Source organism: Tribolium madens, unplaced genomic scaffold (assembly GCF_015345945.1).
Source record: "Tribolium madens isolate multiple individuals breed KSU strain unplaced genomic scaffold, Tmad_KSU_1.1 Scaffold_3;HRSCAF=73;Tcas5.2_LG2, whole genome shotgun sequence".
In the NCBI taxonomy this organism is placed as follows: Eukaryota; Metazoa; Arthropoda; class Insecta; order Coleoptera; family Tenebrionidae; genus Tribolium; species Tribolium madens.
The window spans coordinates 7953705-7976773 of NW_025401006.1; the positions used below are offsets into that span (position 1 = coordinate 7953705).

The 23069-nt window shown below is 31.8% G+C and overlaps 3 protein-coding genes across 6 annotated transcripts; 1 reads left to right on the forward strand and 2 right to left on the reverse strand.

Annotated features, from left to right (window-relative positions):
- Positions 1-904: 904 nt before the first annotated feature.
- LOC123007469 (scavenger receptor class B member 1-like) lies at positions 905-4150 on the forward strand. Of its 2 annotated transcripts, XM_044402782.1 has the most exons (5): positions 962-976; positions 1043-1194; positions 2300-2391; positions 2445-2605; positions 2658-4150. In XM_044402782.1, the coding sequence occupies exons 2-5, from the start codon at positions 1167-1169 to the stop codon at positions 3964-3966; spliced, it is 1590 nt and encodes a 529-aa protein (XP_044258717.1). In that variant the 5' UTR covers positions 962-976; positions 1043-1166; the 3' UTR covers positions 3967-4150. The 2 variants fall into 2 exon arrangements, with proteins under 2 accessions (XP_044258718.1, XP_044258717.1); XM_044402783.1 differs by lacking the exon at positions 1043-1194 and having other exon boundaries at positions 905-1042.
- Positions 4151-5357: 1207 nt separating this feature from the next.
- On the reverse strand, positions 5358-9200 carry LOC123007470 (chymotrypsin-like elastase family member 2A). The gene is made up of 6 exons (XM_044402784.1): positions 9098-9200; positions 8944-9044; positions 8017-8123; positions 6043-6188; positions 5710-5990; positions 5358-5658 (listed from the first exon to the last, which is right to left on the reverse strand). Exons 1-6 carry the CDS (start codon positions 9153-9155, stop codon positions 5488-5490), a joined length of 864 nt encoding a protein of 287 aa, XP_044258719.1. The 5' UTR covers positions 9156-9200; the 3' UTR covers positions 5358-5487.
- Positions 9201-12262: 3062 nt separating this feature from the next.
- Positions 12263-21736, reverse strand: LOC123007781. Of its 3 annotated transcripts, none has more exons than XM_044403223.1 (5): positions 21661-21736; positions 19041-19210; positions 17787-17900; positions 14755-14804; positions 12263-12451 (listed from the first exon to the last, which is right to left on the reverse strand). In XM_044403223.1, the coding sequence occupies exons 2-5, from the start codon at positions 19193-19195 to the stop codon at positions 12441-12443; spliced, it is 330 nt and encodes a 109-aa protein (XP_044259158.1). In that variant the 5' UTR covers positions 19196-19210; positions 21661-21736; the 3' UTR covers positions 12263-12440. The 3 variants fall into 3 exon arrangements, with proteins under 3 accessions (XP_044259158.1, XP_044259155.1, XP_044259156.1); XM_044403220.1 differs by having other exon boundaries at positions 14750-14804; XM_044403221.1 differs by having other exon boundaries at positions 14750-14804; positions 19041-19206; positions 21661-21704.
- Positions 21737-23069: the final 1333 nt, after the last annotated feature.

A 23069-nucleotide genomic window follows, 5' to 3' on the forward strand; every position in this document is an offset into this window, starting at 1 on the left:
AACAGAAAGTTGGAACTAACATTTTATTATTACGTTAAGTAGAGGAAATTATTTTTTATATAAAGTTTTCCTACAGTTTTAATCATTTGTTTATTGTTTTATAATTATTTTTAAACTCCCACCACGTAAATATGTTCAGAAATTGAATTTGGTTAACATTTATTTTTACACTAGTCATTTTTTTTAAAAAGAAAGTCATTTGATGATTTTTATTATATATCTGACCCAGAATACTTTAAACATAAATAAAATGATTTGCATAACTAATTCCGCTTTAGATAATATAATACGAAAAATAAAACATGATATTTTACCGGAATTATGCAATGAAAAGATATAATAATTATAATACTTAAGGAAGACAATATTCAGTAGTTAATCAAAAAATCAGTTTGAGAAAATTTAATTAAATTCTAACCTTGCAGATGCAAGCTCAATATGTAATTTTTGCAAATAGAAACAGTTCCTTAAAAGAGAAATTAAACATTATGAAATCACACTATCGAGATATAACCAGATTATAAGATTGCTTGAGGTTGTCACATTAATCCATTAGAAGAAAATAAAACAAAATTAGTTTCACAACGGCAAGACTGATATTTGGTCATATCACCTGCCAATATGTTTTTTTTTCAGTTTAACATTCATAAACAAAAAATTCTTTAAAAAATTCTATTATTTTCCTTAGTCCTTCAGTGTTAAGGTGAAGGTTTCGGTTAGTTTGAAATCCCGGTGAAAATAAATAGTTTTTCGCACTAATCGAAACGCTTATTAATGTTACGTTGGTTAACCACTCGCTCCTTGCATAATTTTCGATCACCTTCTGTTGCACACCTTTCTAAAATACCAGTTTCTGGTTCACACCACAGCTATATAAAGTTTTTCTTTCACAATAAAATGTCGGTGCAATCGTACAAAGTATCATAATTAAAAAAATACTAATTAAAAACGCGATGACAATATTTTGGTGGGGCAGGTAAAGTTCTTGAGAAGCGCCAACCTCGGACGTCATATCTATCAATTTCTCCCACTCAATAAATAGGTAAGCCGACTACCGTCTTTTAAAAACCCCCAGAACTCTTGTCAATGGATTATTTTGCCATTCAAGTCCGACGGTTTTGTAGCACGAATTAAATACGGAGTTTTGTGATTTGTGAGTGACCAAAATGGAATTTAAATACAAAATTAATTCACGTAAGTCCTTTTGCAATTTTTTTAAAAAGGGTTCACTGCCAGTTTTCCAAAACATTTTTTTTTTAATGGTTAAGAGTCAAAATTTTTGCGCGGCCAAATTTTTGCTCTTGAACTATTGTTCACTTGATTGATATTCCACTGCATTAGATAAAAACTTCCTTCCGAGCCTATTAAGTAGTCCCATGTAATAAAAATGTATCACACGTTTGTATTAATCACGTTTGATTTTTGCCACAACAATTTGTCCTCTATCAATTTTGAAAAATTTTCAAGCGCTCTAAAGACTTATCTTACACGTTTCAAAGTGCTACACGTGTGACTTTGAAACCTTGTTAGATTTTTAATATGTGCACGTGTCGATGCGATTTTTCAGAAAAATTTCCGGCTAAACAAGAATTAATCAAGGGCGTTATTTTTAGTGGCTTTCTTTGATAAAGAAAATAATTAATGATGTTGACATTCTTGAGGTTAATATTCAATTCATTGCCAGCGTATCTTTATGAATGTTGCAGATATCAATTAACAAAGAAACCAACAAAAAATAAATTGAAGAGAAACGTAGCCTGTGCATTTTAAGTAAGATAAAGTGATATATCATGGTTACTTTGCCAATCTGACCGTCAATATCAAGGTATCTGCAACGTATCTTGGCCAAGGCAATTCCCTGAAACTCAGTTTCTTGCCATCTAATGTAAACAATGTCAAAAATTACCATTTCCGGGTCATGCCAATTTGACAAAGTTTATCTCTTGACACCTCAAGTGTAGAGTTCATCTCTGGTTCACTATCCTCAAATTAAACCGATTTTTAAGGCCGAAAATTTCCGCAAGCTGTCTTTCACTAAATTGTTCATTACCTCGCTTTGCAATCAATACAAAATAGCATTGACCGATTCTTGCAAACATCACTACAATCATTCCATATTTCCCAATTATAAAAGTGACCTTAACCAATATTTTATGGTAATGCTTAACACCAGACATTATATAATCGAGAAAGTACGTTGACTTCCAATGGCAATGAACTAAGATGATTTTTTCGAGGTGACTTCCAATAACAATTTGCTTTTCCTCCTTTGCATACATTTACCAAGTATTTTTCACAGGGCTTCTAATATTACTAATGCTGGGGGCCATTATGACCTGTTCGTCGTACCTCATGTTTGTCTATCAGCCATTACAGCTTATAATCAAGAAGGTAATAAGTCAAAAAATATTCAGAAAACCAAAAATTAAAAAATCAATCGATAGGTTGCAACTTTAGCTCCAGGTTCAATCTTCCTCAAACTCTGGTCAGTTCCCCCATATAATGTGTACATTGACGCTTTTATCTTCAATGTAACAAACGCGGAAGAATTTTTATCAGGGAAAGAAAAAATGAAGGTTCAAGAAGTCGGCCCCTATGTCTACCAGTAAGACTCTTCGTAAACCAACACAACTAGCACTAACCCAAAACTTTTACAGAGAAATTCTCCTTAATAAAAACGCAACTTTTAACCCTAATGGCACCATGACTTTCGAGCCTAAACGCTACCTCAAATTCCGACCTGACATGTCAATCGGAAACCCAGACGTAGACTGGATCATCTCCCCCAATATCCCTCTTCTAGGGATCACGGCATCCCTCCGAGACTCCGGTTTCATCACAAACCTTGCCGTTTCCACAATTAGCAACGCCCTCAACTCGAAATCCTTCCTCAATGTCACAATTTCGCAATATTTGTGGGGCTATGACGATAAACTTGTGACTCTAGCCCACAAAGCCCTTCCAAACTGGATCAATTTTGATCGTTTCGGAATTCTGGATAGACTCATGGCTTTGGATAACGCCACCAATGTTGTAACTCTAAATATGCAACCCGAGTTAGGCCTCGCTAGCCCCCTTTTGACAGAAAAGGAACGTTCGTCTGTTTATCATATTCATCGTTGGAACGGCTCCCCCGGCCTCAAACACTGGGGCTACACGGATGAAAACCAAGACAACAAAAACTCCCGGTGTAACATGGTCGAAGGTGCTTTCGAAGGAACAGTCTTCCCTCCAAATATGCCAGAAAACACGTCAGTGAAACTCTACAGACGGGCCTTTTGCCGGCCTGTGCCCTTCAATTACAAGGGAAAAGCTGAGACAAAAACGGGTTTCCGAGGTATGACTTTCGAGGTAGATAAACTATTTCTTGCGACTCCTGAGGAGAATCCCGACAATCATTGCTATTGTCCCAAAGACGGCTGTCTCCCTAAAGGTTTGGGGTCACTCTCGCCCTGTTATTACGACATGCCCATCGCTATTTCGCAACCGCATTTTCTGAACTCTGATCCTTTACTTTTGGAGCAGATTGAAGGTTTGAAACCTGATGAAGAGAAACATGACTCAAGCTTCCTGCTACATCCTGAATTAGGTGTTGCGATGGAAGCCAGCCTAAGGATACAGATCAACCTAGATATTGGCCAAACAAAGTATAATCCCCGAACGAAGCCTTTTAACGGAATGTACTTGCCGTTGTTCTGGCTCCAACTGCGGTTAGGGGAAATCCCTGGGAGTATAAATGCTTTGATAACTGTACTATTTTACGTACTTCCAGTCGTACAAGAAGTACTCATTTATTTGTTAGGTTTAGGTGGTTTAGCTTTAATGTCAGGTTCAGCTTTATTCTCTTTATTCTTCTCGAAAGAACAACCGAACGGGAGGTTGAGTTTTAGGGGGGAATATAGTCCGATTCCTATAATTCCGATAAATTCGCCTTATTTTAAGCCAGATATTAGGATATTAAAGTGAATGTTTTTGGGTATTTTAGACTGTAGATAAATTAAATGCCTGTAGTTATTAACGTCTGTGACGTTTTAGAGACTGAAATTATTTATATTTGTACATACTGCGTGAGAGTTATTAGTTTTTTAGGTATTTTTGTTATTTAAGAATGGTTTTGACGATTTTTTAAAACAAAGTTTTTTAAAAATTATGATGCGTTTTATTTGATCTTTGTACCTTTCCTGTCACTTTGCAATGTCAAGGAATGGCATTGAATAGTAATACAAGAGAAAAAATGTAGGTTTTAATTTTGTAAAAATGGGGTTGGGCCAATTAAAATTACGCCAATCGAAAAAATTTTTCACCTGTGCAGCTATATTTTAAAAGCTATTATCGAAAAACATTATGGAACTTTGCACAGTCAGCACTAATTTCACTTTTTCCTTGTATAAAACATTGAAAAAGCTGTTAATGGCTCAACTGTACGACCTAAATGACAGAACAAAAAACTGGTTCATATGCAAATTATTAAATTAAAAAAACGAAAATGTCATAGTATGCAGATGCCTATTACGCACAATTATTATAGTTTTTGCACCGAATCATAAAAATTCTTTAGAAATTCATGCCAAGATTAACTATTAATTTCAAATGCATGCAAATATGTCAAAGCAAATGTAAAATTTAGGTGAACTCAAAAGTTTTATAATATATTTGTGCAATGATTATAAATATGCTAAGAGCATTAACATCGACGAAACTTAATGCTAAAATTAGCTTAATTTTATAATGATTATTGTTAAAACATAATATTATATTTTATAATTTTTTGACTTTTCGGTATTACAGTGAAATCAAGTACTCCTGTACTTGTAAATGCTATTTTTAAACGCATTCTAATAAAACCATTAATTTGATTTTAAAAGCAATTATTCTATTGTTAAGTCTTCGACTTATTGTAATTTCAGCAATTAATTAAATTACTGTACAAACGACTTAAAATACTTGTTAATTAATTAGTTTAACATCACTTAAAACATGAATAAATTTATTGAAAATAAATCGAAAATCCATTATTTGTGTAATCCAAAGGTCATAATTAAAACGACTAAAAAATTATTATTTTTTTATTATTTGTCAGTTTCTTTAAGTCTTAATAAACTAACCGTCCAGTCATTTTATAAACAAACAATTAAATAACACAATTTTCAGTGGCATTGTAACTCTTTTGTTACTCGGAGATTCATAATTACTTTTTGCTTTTATTTTATTTTTAAACAGCAAGCTAGATTGTGTAAGCAATTAGATGCAGCAGCACATTTTGGCAGTTAATTAAATTTCCTTCCAGATTTTTATTGATGAATTAATTTATCACTTTTCCTCAACTTTCAAAGAGGCAAATTTGCGTAAATAAAAAAAACGCGTGAAAACGTTTTATTAAAGAACGGTTTGTACTCTTTTGTAATAAAGTTTTTATATACATTTTATTTACAAGTTTGTTACTTTCACGAACAATTACTATCACATCTGAGATCAGGTCAGTGTCAGTCAAGGTTGCTTCAATCGCGTTTTTGATTGAATCCACGGCAGATAATAAGACAGTCGCGTGTACACATCCGGAAATCCAGGTTTGGCGCACCCGGAACCAAAGGACGTGATCCCTGCTAGCATCCACCTGCCGTCCCTCATGGCGCACTGGAGCGGCCCCCCGGAATCGCCCTGAAACAACTATGTTAAGTCCGGGTCGGGTTTTTGCCTCCGGGAGATTACAACACAGGTGCCACTCGAGCCGTCCAAATGCCCAGCGCACATATGCCCCGACCGGATCGACACGGCATGCCCGTACTTTTTCCGGCAGACGGCATTGTCATGTAGAGGGACTCTCGCTTCGAGCAGCTTTCCTGCAAGCATGCCGTCTTCGGCATCCCGGCCCCAACCGGTGGCGATACACAGATCGGTCTGATTATATGCTAATCGACTGGGAGGCAAGCAAACAGCTCGAACGCGGCTATCTCTTGCTAATTTCACTGGCCGTGAGAGTTTCATTAGAGCTACGAACAATCGCTGATATCCGTATCTTCCGACTGGAACAGTTCTACTTACCAATGTCGTGTTGAAAATTGTGAAATCGTTCGTGCAAGATTATTTCTTCGACTGGAATGCGCTGCTCGGATTTTTCTTCCACGTCGCGGTCCCAGTCGCCCAAAACGGCCGTCCAAAGGGCAGCCAAAGGAAGGTTAAATAAGTCGCTAAAAGTGACGTCAAGTGTTACGACTTGTGCATAATAATGACAAACAATTTCGTTTTGATTCTCTCATTGTTGATGCAAGACAATATTTGAACACTATCAGAAGATTCCAATACATTTTTTATTATTCCGAATTAGCACATTGGGTCTAATAAGTTATTTAAAGGAATTTTTCAAAGTGTATTGACGTAGATGAAAATAAAAGATATTCCAAGAAAGTATTTGTCATAAATATAATAAAATTTTGCGTAGGTTTTCATTTACGTAAAAAATTGCAAATAAAATCCCTTCTACATAAAAACAAACTTTAACGACTGAAATCATCTCCCTTCAAATCCGGCAAAAACACCGGAAACTAATTTGTTAAATTAAAACAATTCTAAAAATGTAAAGCAAGTTAAATGGCAAATAAATTTAAATTCGATGTTTAACCACATTCTAAAACGATTAATTAAATGCTGTTGCTAATAATTGTTACAATGTTAAATTCGTGATTTGTAATTTCAGCAATTCATTACAAATTACTTAAAGCGTTTGTTGATTATTTCATTTAATGCCAACTCATTCAATGATTTGAATGATTTCAACAAGCGATTTGTTTCTGTATAGTGACATTTTGTTACATTTCCTCTATCAACAAAAGACAATAATTTAAAAACAAATACAGAGTATATTAGGCTCTGATGACAAACTTGCTAAATTCTGCCTTTTAAATGTTTTTCTTTTTTTTAACAAAGCTAATGTTCAGATAACATTAGTGAAAACATTTGTGTACAAATCCTGTTTAAGGATTAGTAAACTGTTAATTTTGACAATAATTTCAGTAGAGTATAAGTAGAATAAGGACAAGTATCTGATGATCAAATTGTCACTTAATTATTTTTTGTAAATTTTTAAACAATGAGCTTTGTTTCATCGTTAAAAATTACGTGAAAGTTTACAATAGGAACTGTAATTTCGAGGAAGCTTAAAAAGTGTTTAACGAATGTTATTAACTTATTATTCGTTTAGCAGCTTGGGTTTAATTAAAAATTAATCCAATTGGGAAAACTATAAACGAAAGTTTTTAATGAGATGTAAAATTATAACATTTTAATAAAGTGTAATTGTAAACGGCCGTATCATTAGTTTTTTATCTCATTGTGCATCAGTTGTAATTACTGTATAGAAACAATTTAGATAACAATAATTCACAAGACAATAATGACAGGCTCAACTTGTGTCCATAATTTACTTTAATTATCTAGTATTAACTACTTAAAATTAAATTATCTGTTTTTACGAGTTCCTTAAACTGAACGGTTCATATTACATACGTAAGACATCAAATTATGTCGTTAAAAGAACATTTATAATTTATGTTAATTATTTCTTGGAATTTTATTGAAAAATAAGCGTCAGTGAATTACCGTTCAATCGCCAAACACTATTAATTGTATTGACTTTCTTTCGTGTTTAATAAAATATTTTGCGTAAAACCAGTCAAGATTATAAAAAGTCGGTTAAATCTTAATAGAAAGCTTAATTTAATAGGTTAGTAATACCAACAAAGAAAAGTGTATAATGACTCCAATTTCGTATGCGTTGTAACAACACACTGAATTGTCATTACGTTTCTCTCCGATAATTTATTCATAATCCAATTAGAAGCAAAGCGGTGGCATCGCTTGAAAGAAAACTCTCAAATATTCGATGGGTTGGATAACTCGTTTTCATTTTACGAAACAAACCGAAACAGGTTGTATTGAAAGTGATGCTGAACTATTACATAAACTTATCCGGTTATCCATTGCCCGGAAGCAATCAACAAAACTGAAACTAGTACTCACTTGTTGACGCAATGAGCCGCCGTTAACAACCATTCGGAGGATATCAACACACCCCCACACCAGTGACCAAGAAACCCGAATTGGGGGTGCAACAACTGTAGAGAGACCTAATCAAAAAAATTAATTTTTAAATTACAAGCGACTTTAATGTCACTAATTAATAAATAATTCTACGAAATAAAATCCAATCAAAGTAATAACAGAAGCAGACGTTTCGTTGAAACCTTCCCTAATAAAGAATGTATTGACATGACGGAGATTGGCACTAACATAAATCTTCTATTATGACAGGTTTTCTACATGTGGAAGAAATTCTTGTTGCTATTATGCGCTATTTCAAATGTATGTCTCCATTAAGAGGCGTAATGACCCTAAGTGTCAAACAAACAAGAAAGTATATATTTGCTACTCTAAAAGACAAGCAACAATTACTTTTAATCTGTCTTTAAAGAAAAATTTGAAAACTCATTTTGCAAGTGTTATTGCAAAAGTTATTAATTTAAATATTTGGTCAATTAAATTGGAAAACTTACTGAAGTATACAGCGTGTGCCAGCCTAGAGTTTAATGTTTTCGTAATTAATGAACTAACAATATGGAATTTTTTAGATTCGATTAAATTTCATGTATTAGAGGCATAGATATCGTCCTGATAAGTTTAAGCTGCGACACTCTGTGATTGACCAATTTTCACAAACAATTCGAAACAAACACTAAATATTTAAGAAACCAAAGGCCAGAAATATTTTGTTCGTTGAGAAAAAAGTCAGGCTTCCGGAAAAATTCCTGTTGAAATCGTAATAAGTCTGTCGTCGCCGTTGAATAATACAAGTCCATAAATTATTTGCGTCGATGTTTACAGGAAATGGTAATGACCCAGTTGAAATTTTTTTCCACATTACGCAAGTGTGTTGATTAAAGCCCTTACCTGCCACGGCCACGCACCTCTGACACTCTGCTTGCCGTGGATGATGCGTCCAAGGGCGCCGACGCGGGGCTGTCTGGATCTCCTGACGCTCCTTCCACAATCTGCACAAAACCACACACACTTAACCAAGAGGTAGATCAGGTTGTGGGGCTACCTTGGAACGCTGACATTGACCCACACATCAGGAGGAGCAGCAGCAAGACGAAGCCCATAGCACTAACATGTCCAGTGCACCCCGTATCTCTGCAGCGGAGAGAGTGATTGGAACAATGAAAGTGGTCGCAGGTATAACTAGGCCTCCTCACCTAACCTAACCCAGATAGAAAGGGTCACAGATGGCCGGCGCCGGGCTAGAACCCAATACGGATTTTAGAAACACCCACAACAACAAAAAACACTTTAGCCCTAAAAATCTATAGAAAAACACCAAAATATGGTTTTGTATACCCCGTTTTAAATGTAAAGTTAAAAAAATGTATGTACAGAGTGATCAATCACTTCCAATTATAATCAACACTTTAGAAATAAAAATCTAGATAATTTTTATTCTTGTTTGTCTAGTTAAATGCTTTGAATTGATATTCTGTCTTTAGATTATTCAATTTCCTCAAAAATACACCTTTTTTCTCAAATCTCTAGTAGAGAAATAAAATTGTACACTTTGATGGAATTATTTATGACTCAGTTTTTCAGTAAAAATTTTCCTAAAAAAATCAGTTACAAATTCATAATCTAAAAAAAATTGTATTTTTCTATAACCCAAAAAAACTGTTAGACAAATTGTTAAAAGTCAGACATATTTCAAGTAAAAAAACATAACGAGTGACAAAACTTTGAAGCTTCTATTACTCGCAAAAAATTTTGGTGAAAAAATTCAAGCATCTGAATAAATCATGCAACATGCATTTCAAACAAATCCAGGGAGCTCACTTGGATTTTTTCTAATTGCTTGAAGTTATCAACGTTCATAAAGAACGCAAATTAAACCCTAAAAAATCCTTTAGCCACAACCAGTCTATTGTTAGGTCATAATACCACTACTAGGAGACGTTTTATGATATCAATAAAACACACGGGTCTTATGAAAAATAAATAGCAACCGTCTCGTGATTAGCCCTGCTCACTTCAGAATAAAAAATAAAATTTTTCCAAACTATTGATTTAATTTATACTTATTGTCTGCTTGTGGATAAAATATTGTATTGCATTCGGGTCTTACTATGTATTTTATCCACTTAAATAAACGCTCGAACTTCGTTCCTTTGCGTGGATAAAATAAATAACTATTTTTTTTGAAGAAAAATCACGAGAAGTACTAAAATAATGTATCGTAGACTATATGTAGATAAAAATCCTATTGATATAATTTTCAATAATAATTTTGAAAATTTCAGAACGTATTTAATTATAAAGTAATAATCTAGGAGTTGTACCGTAATACGCAAAAATAGTAAAAATTGACGAGAAGTTTTAACATTCTTTATGAATTACAAAAATATACTCGTAAATAGAAACACGAGTTATCAATCAATATTTGTCCACTTTTAGCGTATTTTGACCTGAAAATCGGTATAATTTAAACTTTTTATGGTTTAATAACAGATTTAACAACGTTCGAGCTCTTATTTTTTAAGACTAGCCAAAATTACGCAGTTCCTGCAATTTTATCCCGATTGCAGTAATTACGCTAATAACAAGCTAAGGGCTACTCGATCCTATATTCTCCTATTTTAAACTTTCCTTTGAGAAATTGGAGAGCCTATCCAAAAAGTTTGAAATGTGTTTCGGATTGTTTACTTTACATAAACTTTCACTAAAAAGTAAAAACCTATAACACGTTTCATTTTCACGTAGTCATGAAGCGGTAATTAAATCTCTTATTGGGCGAAACGTTTATTTGATTGAAGATAATTAGCGTAAAATGATAGACATCGCTACAATTTATTCAACGGAAGAAGTTGGTCAGGCAAGGTGGCGGCGAATTGTGCATGTGATTGAAGAAGTCTTCAAGTTTCACTAGACGAAAGTTTCAGATCTAATCTTTCACTCGGATTTGAGCAAAACCACGAAATTAACTGAATACTAATCGAAAAAAATTGTAAGTAGGACAAGAGTTTGTCTCTGGTGGCAAAATTGTAAGGAGGATTGTATGATTATGCCATCCGTAGTTTGGATCGAACTACCCCACTCATGCGAGGGTGGATTATTCCAAGTTTTTTTTAATTGTTGCGATGAGACTTATCTTGTTACCCTGTGTTCGATAAAGTTGTGGTGATGCTAATCCTTGAACAAGTTTAACAATCCTTTTAAACTTGTCTTCATCTTATTTGGAGTTAATAATAATTGGATACTTGTTAGAGAGATATTGTAACCAACTGGTATTTTATCACGACAAATATCTTCTGACATTAAAACACTTAATAATATCACCCTGTTTTTAAATTAAGAGGAAAATAGGATATCTTGTTTATTCCCTATTGTTGCAACTTATAATTTCCCTAATTTCCATAAATTACTTTCGCATTATAATTCGAGTTAAAGTGCTTTTACCGAAGTTAAAACTCGCCCAACTCCTATTAAATAATTTATGGCCCTCAAACCGTTTAAAATTCTTGCAATGAAACAAAGATAAAGTCCTGCACACCCTGCCACTTTTTGAGAGATGCAATCTATGAAAAACACAGTTAATTTCCTTTGCGGAATAGCAAGAGAGGCAAAAAACACTACTCTTTGAACTTTTCATCCGTAATTAGCCCGAAAAAGCTATTATGGTGCAATCAAAAGCGCCCCTTATTTCAACTATAAATATTATAATTCTTCATTTTAGGAAGCGCTTCACGGGAAATCACCCTATTGATATATTTCCGACGAAAATTGGATGTAGACACAACCACGAAAAGCCATTTTTGTATACTTGATAAAATTTTTGTCACGGAAAATTAGTTTTTTTTTTATATGGGTGTGTCAGTGTTACGTATGACTAACAACGAGATTAATAAATTATAAGTGAGGCCTAGAGCGGACTCTTCCACTATAATTAGCTCGAGGTCTGATTGTTCCAAAGATTGTTTTATTATTTAATTCAAGGTAGGCGTCCCTTCGGTTTTAAAAACGTCAAAACTTGCATTAAAACCATTAAATCGCTGCGAGTAATTCCCAAAACTTTGGTTATTTGGCTCTGAAATAGCCTCGTATTTACACAACTCGAAACCGTGCAAAGTCTTGTTTATATTTCCCAACGCAAATTTCACCTGTAATTTTTCTAAACCTTGTCACAGATCAAGGATTAAGAAAATAAAAACACAGTGTAGAATGGGTCACGAACATGCTTTATTTGGACTATATAATTATTAGCAACAATAAGTAACAGGTTAACTGCATGAGCTTTGATGATAAGAAGTCAGTGTGATTGTCTACGGGGCTGGGGGCTGGAAAAGGGGCGAAATCTACGATAGAGAATTCCTCATCTTCGAACGGGCAACCAGTCGCCGACGTCCTCACTCTGATACTGTAACAGAACATTCTTGTTAAAACACCAAAAGCTCTCCGCAATAATTAACGACCGTTTTATGCACGACGCATTCGCTTTGTTTATTAAAAGACTCGACGGATGGTACAAAAGAACACAAATAAATTCGTCGACTGTTATTAACCTAAGCGAAAATAATTAAAAAAAGTGTTAAATGGACACTATTTATTAGCGCGAAAGACAACTTGAAATTTAAATACCAGCACTGTTCCAGATGCTGATGCAAATATTAACTTTCATATTATTACGATTTTTTTTCTAGTTAAATTAGACTCCTATTAAACGAGATGCGTGTTAGAAAAAACAAGCTTGTAATATTAATTTTAGTTTATTTCAAACATTATTTTAAATCGATTAATAGAATTAAATGTTACAATTTCCTTATGAAGTAGAATTAAAAAAAAATTGCCTGACTTAAAGAACCACAAGTTGAAGAAATCTCTACCAACTTTTTGTCAAGTATAGAATTTCCCTTAAATCAGTTTCCTTCGTTTAGTAAATATAAAAAATCCACTTTGAAAGATTTGTCATGTTTTCAGGTTTGTAAACACTACAAAAATGTTGTACTACAAAATTACAAAAACAGGTTTATTTATTAATTATGCGACATCATCAATAAAAAAACAAGTATATGAAATAAAACATGTAAGTGTTTTTTAAGTGAATAGGTGCAACTAAATCCAATTAACCAATAACATTAATGATTATTATTAGAATTAAAAATAAAATAACTGGGAAAGCCCTGATTGCTGGTACTGACGTCTTTAAATTACTGCCATTTAAATCAATTACAAGTTTGTAATAAATGTAACTGACGTCTTTATAAGCCCAAATAAAGAGGTGGAATAACATGTGTGTACTTCTGTGTTTGATGGTTGTCATTGTAAAGCCGTGTGTTTCTTCTACATTTATCCCAAAACATGAATGAATTTAACTAAACATGTGAAATGTTTATTCTTTTTTGAAATAATAACCACCCGGTGAAAATACACACAAACTGATTTGAATATGAAATGTCGGTTTTAATACGCTGTGCGTAAATAATCCAAGAAACAATAATTACCATAAAATATTGCGGTAGGCCAATACTTTCTATTCTCAGCTGACTAGCGAGAGTTAGCTTTAGGATGCGAACCAATTCTTTTCTTTCCGCGATATAAAACCGCTGTTACTTTCAAGGTTATTGTTTTTACTCTACTTAACGAAAAAGGGAAAGTCATACAACAAGTGCGTGAGAAAAACCCGATTGGAGGACTTGGATTGAAGTTTAAGCCACAACAAGTTGGGTGTTGGAAACTTCAGGCTAATATTAATACCTCATCATGACTTATTCATGTGCGGCAGTGTAAATCGGGCTTTTAATGTATTGCACCCTCGGAAATGAAATTTTTGTAACTTGTAGTTGGAGCAAAGTCAAAATTTTGTTTTGTGTTTGTAAAACGATTTTCTTCCCGAATAAACTTAGGAAAAGAGCCCGAATTCGGTTATTGAAAGACGTGGGGTGAAATGTAAAGTACAAATAGGATGAAGCGAGTTTTGTATTAGAGCATAAATATTTGCCTTGTAGCTTTTCAGACAGCTTCAAATTTCAAATATTGGTATTTATTTGCCTATTTTAACATTCCTAGGAGCAATAGAAGTGTTAATTATTATACACTTAACCTAGATTCTTCAAGTATTTTATTACAAATAATTAATTATTTACTTTCAAGATTCTTTGTCTTTTTACTTGATACATGGGAGGTTTCAGAAGATGTTTCATATGTAATAAATTAGTTTCAAAGATTACGTCAAATTGATAAATTTATTAGATTTTTTCTATGTAATTAATAAGAGTTAACACTTCAAGGGAAATAAATAAATGATAATTGTGTCTATTAATAAATTACAACTAAAGTAAAAAACAATCGAATTACCTTTAAAAGAAAAACTTCTTCCATATTTTACAAAGTTTGAATATTGGTTTAAAAAACTTTTCCTTTAGCTTTGATCTGTTTCACCTAAAATATACATTTTGCAAAGTTTGCAAAACTTTCCGTTCTTTTTAAGTCAATAATATTACATTTTTACAATAAGATCTATCAAAAAAACCCTCAAACACCCACTCATCGAATAATAAATTTACAATGAAACGAAATCTATTTCCGAGTGTAAAAATAAAGACCATTTCAAATTTTTTTGCCCTAAAGTAAACATTTGCTCTGAAACAATGCTCCTATCATCGTTTGCTTAATCGTGTCAAAGTTCAACAAAAACCAACCAAGCCAATCCTCTTACCTGACCTTCGTATTCCATCGGTGGAGGATTGGAGTCGTCCATGCGCTTACCGAACCTGAAATCAAACAGATCATTACCTGTTGCTTCTTACCCCTTAGAAAACGTATTAAATGCACTCAACCCGAAATATCAAGCTTGCTTTACAATTTATTGGCTTTTCAACACAATACACCAGACGAGAAAAAAGCCGGCTATTAATTTCCGCTTATGCTTGCGATAAACTGTTAAATATTTATTTTCTGCATACATGGATGAGAAATCGCCCACGACGTTATTTTCTTTCAGGAAGTTTTGACACGCGAAACTGAAATCTACGAAACAATAGGTCAAATGGTGCTTTTTCAATTTTACCCACGGATTATTAAATCCCGAAGAGTTTCACTCAAGAGACTGAAAAACGCTGGCATTAAACGAATATTTCCTAAAATAATAGAATCGAAATGAATCAAAATAGAACCCGGAATAGATAAACACACTACCAGTAATAAAATTTTCTTCCAGTCTATAGGTACGTAATTAAAAGCCATAAAAATCGCACAAAACAAAATATCGCGACTTTATCGTTATTAAAATTTAATACAATGTAGGTCAAATTTCCCAATTGTAATCGGAGAAATAATAAAGTTTGTGTTTGTTGCCCTGAAGCTTGTTTCGGTTTTATATTGCAATCCCTAAAAATAATCTTTTACGGCTCATTTTTCCAGTATTGCTGAATTTTTAAGCTTAATCGGTAGGAAAATACGGCTTTATTAAGATTTCATGTTATTTCATTCCAAGTACTTACCGGAAACGATCACACAAGATCTACTAATCCAGCCAAGCTTAAATTAAGTCTACTTAAGACAACTAGTGTCATCTGTCGCCCGATAGATTAATTACATTGAAAAATAAATGAAGCAAATTGCAGACTAAATATTGCTCGTCTTAAATAATTTAATTATAAATAAAAATACTTTTTAACTAAAAAGAAAAAATTATCAAAATGCAATTTATTTGTTATAAAATGTATAAAATAAAATATTAATAAAAGCATTTAAAGTTTTGATTTTTTGATAATTTTCGAAATTAGACATTTCGTTCAGTCATCAAAGTCAGTATTATGTAAATAAACTACAAAACCTTTGCCTAGTGCAAATTGAACTGATTTTATATGGTTTATTTTATTCATTAAATTTTATTAAATGATAAAAATATACCATTTTGTATTTCTTGTCCTTGAAATATGTTAACCTGATTTCGTGGAAGATGGTATACAGGACAAAAAGGAATAAGAACCATTAAATTCGTCGCGAAGAAGATCGAAACGTCGTGACAAATTTAATGGTTTTTATTCCCCTTTGTCCATCTTCCACGAAATCAGGTTAATGATAAAAATTAATGATAAACATTTTTCTTGTCCTTCTAAATAGTGCTTCGTAATCAAGTAATAAACCTAAAAAATCTCATACAGCTAAACTAAATATCATACAGTTCATCATCATACAGTTAACTAAATATTTTTTCTCAGAAATAGAGTTGGCCTTAAAAAAACAAGTTTTACAATAATATAAATGGCGGATGCGCCGGGATATAAAACTTTTTTGTTTATTTTTAACTAGTTTAAATACAAATACTTTAAATACTAGTTTTAACCAACAAGTTAAAAATATCATTAAACAGTTTTTGGTAAAACAGCGTGGTGAGTCATTTATAATAAAGACCATAAGCGATTTTAAGTCGCAACCCAAAATACATTCTCACAAACAAATTGGCTTTTATATGTTTAAAAAAATTTAGATCATTAAATTTAAATCAAAGTAGTTGTTGATACGCCATACATTAAATTTGACAGTGTCATCAATTTCACTTTTTTTCCTTGAATTCAAAATGTACTGAAACGATCAAAAAACTGACATGACTTTTATTAGGAAAAATGCCATAAAAATGCTGTAGCTGAATCTGTACCCTCAAAGGTATAGATTTATGAATTTATAAATTTATTTATAACTTATAAAAAAACTGTCAGAACTATCACAGATATCTATATTTATCTTTGAAAAATTTCAAACAGTACGCATAGTGGTATCTGACAATGAGTCTTTATTACATATGTACATATAACTCATCCTGTATTGTTAGACAGTTCTGAACGATTTTAGTTCGATATTTAATTCTAGTAAAATGAATATACTTAATTTATTTGTAACAGTAAATAAAAAAAATATTGAATTGCATTTTTTTTTTGGATATTTGGTAATTAATAAGANAATTAATAAGAAAGTCGTAATTAGTCAAAAAAATCTAAAAATAAGTAAGTATAACATTATATACGTGAAATTATAATAAAATTTAAAAATCAAAATATAATTAATTAATAATAACAAGAAATAATTAGAAATTTAATCAACATAAAATTCCTATTTTGTCTTTAACGAAGAACAAAAGCAAAACAATTATTTAGAAAACAACAGACTTTTGCCATATTCATAGATAAGTGGCTCGTAAACCAAATCCATAACAAAACAAACAACATTCGGCGATGTTTACGAGCAGTCCTTGTTTTATTAACGGCCACATTAAGCGGAAAAATCATTATCAAATTTTGTCTGTATACACTTGAGAAAGTACAGCGTGTCCCAGATCGGAATTTTACCGATTAATACCTGAAAAATAGAAATATTTCTGAAAAACAGAATAAACATTACAGAAAAGTAAACTATTTTACAGTTTAAGAGTCATTTTCAAAATAAATAGGTAAATGTAAAATTAAACAAATTAATAAATGACTGTGATTACGAAAGAAACACTTTTAGATGACCAATGTTTTAAAAGTTTTCTAAAGAGAAAAGATATCAGTTAAATTTTAAAATAATAATAATAAAAAAAAATAAAAATTGTTTTCTACTTGTTTTAATTAATTAAGATATAAACAAATACATTTTAAATTTCTATTCTAAAAGTTTAGTTGTATTTTATTTAATTTTGATTGATGCCTTAAATCTGAAAGATCTTAGTACTCGGAGAAGAAATGTAGGGTAAGTTTGAGCGAGTGGCTCACCTGGGACGAGCTCGGTCGGCGTAGAGTTGGTCGAGATGCTGAAGTCTTAACATATTGATGGCACGCTGTACCTTGGGACCCATACTATCAACTTGGGTCGGTCCGCTGCGCACACTACCTACCACCAGCACGCGTTAGCTCGCACGTACCTTACACCACATGCACCCACAAATGAGAAAAAACACCCAGCGTGCAGACAAATCACAAACTTCTACGTGGACCAATGATCTATTCGAAGTAAGTCACGTATGTCACGTGATACGTACCATTTGAGCGATGTAAATCAGACTGATTACAGATAGTAAACAATACAGTGAAATAAATTTATCTATTAAAGCAAAATTTTGTACCTCATAAAATTTTACTACAGGGAATAAATAAGGGAGTTTACGAGGCATATGATCGCTGTAGTTTATGAGGTGCAAATATAAGCGTCTGATTTTTTATTATCGATTTTATTTCAAAAAGTCGTCTATACAGCTAAAACTAATTAAATACACACTTAAATAAAGCACATTTCTACTCGAAATTCTACAAAAAATGGGATTGATTAGGGTTGGGTCAAGTTTAATAAATCTGACCAACAGTGGGAAAAAATTAAAAATAACAAAAAGTCTAAATCGGATTGGACAGCTCCTAACATAAACCTACTTCCACAAAAACTTTCGATTAAATTTTTAAATGCTTGACGAGTCTTTTGACATTTTAATTAATTTTGTGTTAAAATAATGAGACGCTTACTAGTGATGAAATAAAGTTAGTAAAAAAATTGTTAGAGCAGTAACGGCGAAGTTTAATTCCGTTTAGAAAAAAATTGATTCATGAATTCTTTAATTTCATTAAATAAGTTTAAAAAGTTGCAGTTTGATGAGACGCTAATGCTTTTATTCCTGTGATAAATTAAATTTTAAATGTAGCACAAAACGATTTCAAGAATTACACATTTTATAAATCGGATACAAACTCTCCAATTCGCTACGTAACGAGCAAAAATTTTAATTGAACATAAATTATGACGTCGATAGAGACCTAAATAACGTCGTGTCTAATCAAAACTTTACTTTGCAAATGGCACAAAACACATAAATCAAAAGAAAACTCCGAGTTAATCATCACTCTCGTGTAAAATTTCACCAAAGTAAAAATTTAATTTCGTACGATTAAAGCAAGAAGAAACTCAACTCCCACTTGTATGCAGAAAACTCTGACCAATTTAACACAGAAAGCCATGCAAGGAAACCCTTCCTTTATTACCTAGGCCTTGCCACTGCGGAGTACATTTCGTCCAATTTGATCAATCGTTCCAACATATCGTTGCTGCGGGAAGTACGGGCGGCTTCGCCCCCGTTTTCCTGCAGCAAGGCGACGGCGAGGACCGCAGCAAACCACCACAAAGTTGACCACCTCATAATCCTGCAAACTTCCTGCAAAAATCAACCAGTGAAGAGGTTACAAAGGACGACACCCTACTAAATCTCATTTCGACGCGTTCACGACACTAATTACAAGTTAATTTGTTATCAAAACTAAGTTACATCCCTTAAGGAGAGATAATGTGCATAATTAGCTCGTCGGATCAAAGAAAAACGAGTCGCGCGGAAATTTGTAATCTTATATGTGTAAATATATAGAAAGAACCGCAACACTGCATCAACTAATCAAGACGAGAGCTTGACAAAGACGATTTACAGTGCAAATTATTAAGATGAAACAAATATGTATAATTGTCTAGTTTAAAAAAAAGTTTTTTTCTAAAATAGTTTTTATAATGTATTAATTTTTAAATAAATTAATTATGTATATGTTTGAATCACTTTAATTTTTGCACCAATTTTAATCGTGATTGAATATAAGGAATTCAAGATTTTGATTAACATTTGTGTAAGAAACAAACAATTATATTATCGTTCTATGTGCTTATCTTTGAAGTAAATTTTACTCCACTTTCCATAATTAATAATGGTTTAACAAACTTTCAAAAACCAATTGTTTAAATTTTGGCAACTATTTTTTCTTAAAGATTTATAGTCTTACTCATAATTTGTACTATTTAAAAAAAAAAAACACATTTAAAAAAATGTGAAGTCATCACCCAGTCTTTACAAAAGAATAGAGTTTAATGATAATCCAAATTCTCTATTTTTTAAAGAATCAGTTAATTCAGTTTTCTGTAACAACTGTTGAGAATTCTCAACTTAATTGTAACCTTATTGTTAAATTGTCAACATAGAACAATATTAAAAAAAAAAATAATTTTTGTGTATTATTCAAAGTTGAACTTAATTTCACCCTAATCAGAAATTTAATTGCTAGTACAGTTTTCAAAACTATATATTAATTTTAATCCAAATAAAAACAACAAAATTGTTAAAAAAATATTGAAGCAAAGAAATGAATATGTTGTGTATTTAATTAATTTTTTTAATTCTGACCATATTTTTTGTAATTATGTTAGCTGTAAAAAAACTGTAATTATTAATATAACTACTTTTTAATTCTGCGACTTTCAAGATCTCACTAATTTTCAAAAGAAGTAAGTAATTTTCAAATAAAATTTCGATAATATAGTATTAATAAACTATTTTAAAACTCTTCTCAAACTTTTGTGGATTTGAAACATCATTGTTTGTTAAATAAATCTTACAATTTTTAATAAAAGTGGTTAGTAGTAACAAAGCTTTATTCTCATTTGTGTTTTAAATCGGCCCTAAATGATTCATTACTGATTTGAAGAAAGAAATATCTTCACAAAATTCGTAATGTTTAAAAATTGTTTTTTTTTTTTTTAAATAAATAGTCTATTTTAAATTAGAAGTGCTTTTCCGTCAATTTCAATAAATAAATTAAATAAAAATGAATTGAATATTAAAAAATATGTTGAAAAAATATTTCAAGCACTTAAATTGTGGTTGTGTTTGGCGGTCTTTGGACATCTTACTTTATCCACCATAATCCATTTTCTAATACAACAAATGTCACACCGGATTAAAATCATTATAATAGTGTAGGTACGAGTATATTAATCAGTTTTAATTTATCTGCAATCGGATCCCATCATTATTATTCATTAAATAAAAAAATTCTCAATAATATTATTGTTTATGCAACAACAACAACATAACATATTTTGCTAATAATGGAAACCAAGCGAATTTCGATATATCCAATTCGGTCAAAAGTTTCCACAGAAACACCAAAATTAAATTAACAACGGATTGCGTTACATTCAATCTTTTCCTAAAACTGAAGTAATGATGTTCTTCAAATATTAATTATAACTTTGTATTAATATCCATTGTCGAAATTATTTATCTTGGTTTATAATTTCCTCTTATTCCTTATAATCTGTTTGAATATAACCAGAAAGATAATTTGCTTGTTAAGCGATAATGAGATTTTAAACGACATTCAAGGGCTTGGATTGGTAACAAAATACGGCGTTTTTCCAGTTTTGTGAAACACATTATGGTGTTTTATCAGACTTAATTGCAGAAAATAATGTAATCAGATTTTGATGAATTCAGCTCACGTTCGGTTAACCCCATTAAACCCATCCTTTCCATACGTGTTGATTGTTATCTTGACTCGTTTAGAATTTTTAAACCAAAATGTAGCTTTTTAATTATTCTTTTGTATGTGTATTTATTTACTAAACATCAAAAGCAAAATCACGCTTCACTTCAAACACATAAATAAACAAACCAAACTTTTACAATACTTCAAAAAATTTCACGTAAAATCTAAATTCAAAGTAAACAAAGTCTCAAGAAAATATTATTTCATCCCCACAAGGAAATGAAAGATCGACTTTGGATTTTCTTCGAAAAACAATTTTCGTCTCATTTTTTTTATTAAAAATAAATCAAAGACTTACGAACTGTAAGTGTGCCGGTAGCACTTGGAAGATCACCTGTTGAAACTTTGGATATGTTGCGTTGAGACTGTTTGACGTCTCCTGTGTGAGCTTTTATAGGAGTTTGAGGACGCACGCCGGCGCCCCACTGCATTGGGGGCGGCATTCCGCGTCTGCAATGCCATTTTACACTCCTAAAATATTGTCTAACAGCAACGCAATTATTACACCAATTTAAATCATTGCACAGATAGATTTATAACAACGCGTTCAATAAGGCATGTCCCCATTTTTACTTAATTATTATCGAGATTAGAAGACGCTGCTTGGGCGAAATTTCACTTTTTGTGAGAATAAGATTAACCAGAACGAAATTAAGCAGAGACGGGGAGGAATTTATATGCAAATTTCTAGTCGAGCTTCTGTTATTTCCGGTACTTTTAAATTAGCTGAACCGTTTAAAAAATAAATTTTTAATTAGAAGTAAAGAATACTAGCCTTTTTATATGTTTTTAATTAACAAACACTATTGAGGATGTTCCAATAGGAAAATTATGAAAAGTGCTTTTTACACTTTATTGGAAAATTTATTACTCAATTGCCCTCAGAGAATAACATGTAAATAAACTGAGGGATGTAAAAAATGCAGCATAAATTAATTTTTACCAAAAAAATAGTACAAATAATTTTTTCAAAATGTTTATAAATTTGGAAAATATTTATACAGGGTGTACCGTTTTTATTGTTACAAATTTAAACAGGTGATAGGATATTCAATTCTAAGACAAAAGTTTTCTATAAACATGTATCGAAAAATGCTTGGTTAGGGAGCTACACCCCCTGAAAAGGGGCTAATAGGTTTTTGCTAATATTTTAGAAACCATTTAAGATAAGATTACAAAATTTGGTACAGATGATAACCTTTATACACCTAAACGAATTCAAACATCAAATGTCGAAATTTTTAATCAGAGGCGTCCGAAACTAGTGGGGTTTAGGGTAAAAAATAACCTGTCTATTTTGGCTTTAGTTTCTTTAGTTATGCATTGACCAAAATGGTGGTCACTTTGAACAACTCCTTTAGATTTAGGCAAATTCATTTAATTAATGTTATTATTATTACTGTAATGTAATGTTAATTAGTAGAGGTTGATTAAAAAATATGAATTTCTTGCTTTTATTATTCTGTAAATTCTGATTTATTTGAATGTTGTATTGGTGTGTAACATAAATTTTAAATTAATTTTATTCAAAAACAATAAGTCGTATCGACACGAGAGAGAGTTTTCTGTGATAAACTATCGAACTTAAGATTTTGTTGCTGAAAGTACCCAGAAACTAAAGCCAAAATAAATAGGGTATTTTTTTACCTTAAACTCCCCCAGTTTCGTACGCCCCTGATTAAAAATTTTGACATTTGATGTTCGAGT

Bases quoted from the DNA above. Each gene is read 5' to 3' on its own strand.
- LOC123007781 (XM_044403220.1), bottom strand. From the start codon at position 19,195: ATGAGGTGGTCAACTTTGTGGTGGTTTGCTGCGGTCCTCGCCGTCGCC. The intron at 17,901-19,040 runs GTAATAAAGGAA...GGTGGTAGGTAG, and splicing joins TCCGCAGTGGCAAGGCCTAG to TGTGCGCAGCGGACCGACCC. The intron at 12,452-14,749 runs GTAAGAGGATTG...GTTCTGTTACAG, and splicing joins CGATGGAATACGAAGGTCAG to TATCAGAGTGAGGACGTCGG.
- LOC123007470 (XM_044402784.1), bottom strand. From the start codon at position 9,155: ATGGGCTTCGTCTTGCTGCTGCTCCTCCTGATGTGTGGGTCAATGTCA. The intron at 5,991-6,042 runs GTAAGTAGAACT...GATTGTTCGTAG, and splicing joins CAATTTTCAACACGACATTG to CTCTAATGAAACTCTCACGG. The intron at 5,659-5,709 runs GTAATCTCCCGG...TAGTTGTTTCAG, and splicing joins GCTCGAGTGGCACCTGTGTT to GGCGATTCCGGGGGGCCGCT.
- LOC123007469 (XM_044402782.1), top strand. From the start codon at position 1,167: ATGGAATTTAAATACAAAATTAATTCAC. The intron at 2,392-2,444 runs GTAATAAGTCAA...ATCAATCGATAG, and splicing joins TACAGCTTATAATCAAGAAG to GTTGCAACTTTAGCTCCAGG. The intron at 2,606-2,657 runs GTAAGACTCTTC...AAACTTTTACAG, and splicing joins GTCGGCCCCTATGTCTACCA to AGAAATTCTCCTTAATAAAA.